Source organism: Protobothrops mucrosquamatus, unplaced genomic scaffold (assembly GCF_001527695.2).
Source record: "Protobothrops mucrosquamatus isolate PMUCROS unplaced genomic scaffold, P.Mucros_1.0 scaffold9063, whole genome shotgun sequence".
NCBI lineage: Eukaryota > Metazoa > Chordata > Lepidosauria > Squamata > Viperidae > Protobothrops > Protobothrops mucrosquamatus.
Genome location: NW_015394855.1, coordinates 12,077 through 13,198, shown reverse-complemented (window position 1 = coordinate 13,198; position 1,122 = coordinate 12,077). Strand labels below are relative to the sequence as shown.

General features: G+C 45.2%; 1 protein-coding gene across 1 annotated transcript in view; it reads left to right on the top strand.

Moving 5' to 3' along the window:
• Nucleotides 1–763: 763 nt before the first annotated feature.
• Nucleotides 764–1,122, top strand: part of LOC107300906 (tripartite motif-containing protein 15-like) — a gene marked incomplete at its 3' end in the record, with an annotated part of 11,712 nt that continues 11,353 nt past the window's right edge. Inside the window, exon 1 of the mRNA XM_015830190.1 lies at nt 764–793. Coding sequence (XP_015685676.1) covers nt 764–793 — 30 coding nt within the window. The remainder of the gene's footprint in view (nt 794–1,122) is intronic.

Genomic DNA, 1,122 nt, shown 5'->3' with positions numbered 1-1,122 from the left:
AGTTAATTAAAAGGGAAATATTAGTAATTGGTCTAATTAAAATTATAATTAAAACCCCCTCTAAAAATTTCCCCTAGGCCAGTCCTGCAAGCTGGAATAACCATGTCTTAAGGGCGCGGCGGAAGGAAGGGAGATCAGGGATCACCCTGATCTCTGGGGGTAGTTCATTCCAGAGGGTGGGAGCTCCCACAGAGAATGGGAGCTCCCACCCCAATTCTAAAATGATTAGAAAGTGTCACTACTAATATCAATATAAAGTGGTTACAAAATAATATTAATAATATCAAGCTTAAGCATAATAAAATCATAAGCATAATAAAATCCCTTCAGTTGGAAAAGAGGGCCGGGGAAACCAGATCCCAGTGACCCTTTCGGGGGTAGCGCTCCATGACAATCTTTCTGGTCACAGTTGTTAAGTTAGTCACACGGTTGGTAAGTGAATCCAGCTTCCCCATTGACTTTGTTTGTCAGAAGGTCACAAAAGGTGGTCACATGACCCCGGCATACTGCAACCATCATAAATTTGAACCAATTGCCAAGTGACTGAATTTTGATCTAATAATCAAGAGGGTGCTGCAATGGTCGTAAGTGTGAAAATCTGTCATAAGACACTTTGTAATATCTACATACATTTAAAACAAGAAATGTTAAAATGCTTATTTATTTGATTTCCACAGACCCCAAATTGAGAGCCACTGATCTAGCAGACTCAAAGGGATGGGATTGCCACAAGGGTGTCCCAAGGCAGGTCAACCACGTCAAGATGGCGGCCAGACCCGCCTTCTACCCATATGTAAATAAGGGGCGGGGCTTCCATCCCTGAGCCCTCTAGGGTTGTTCTTGCTTTGCAGCATCTCCCCCGCTTCTGGGGAGCAGGGCCTTGGAAAGAGGGGTCTGCGAGAATCCATGGGAGATGGGATTGACTAGCAATGGGAAGGATCCTCCCCTTTTTGTGGGGGGAGGAGGGAAGGAGGAAATGTGGGTGGAGGTATGGGGAAGGAGAGGCCAAAAGTGAATTTTAGAGGAAGCTGGGCAGAGTGTTTTGTCTTGGGAAGTTAGTCCTGCAAGGCTGAAGAACTTGACACCCAGCCTTTGCCAATCCATAGCACCTCTAAACAAACC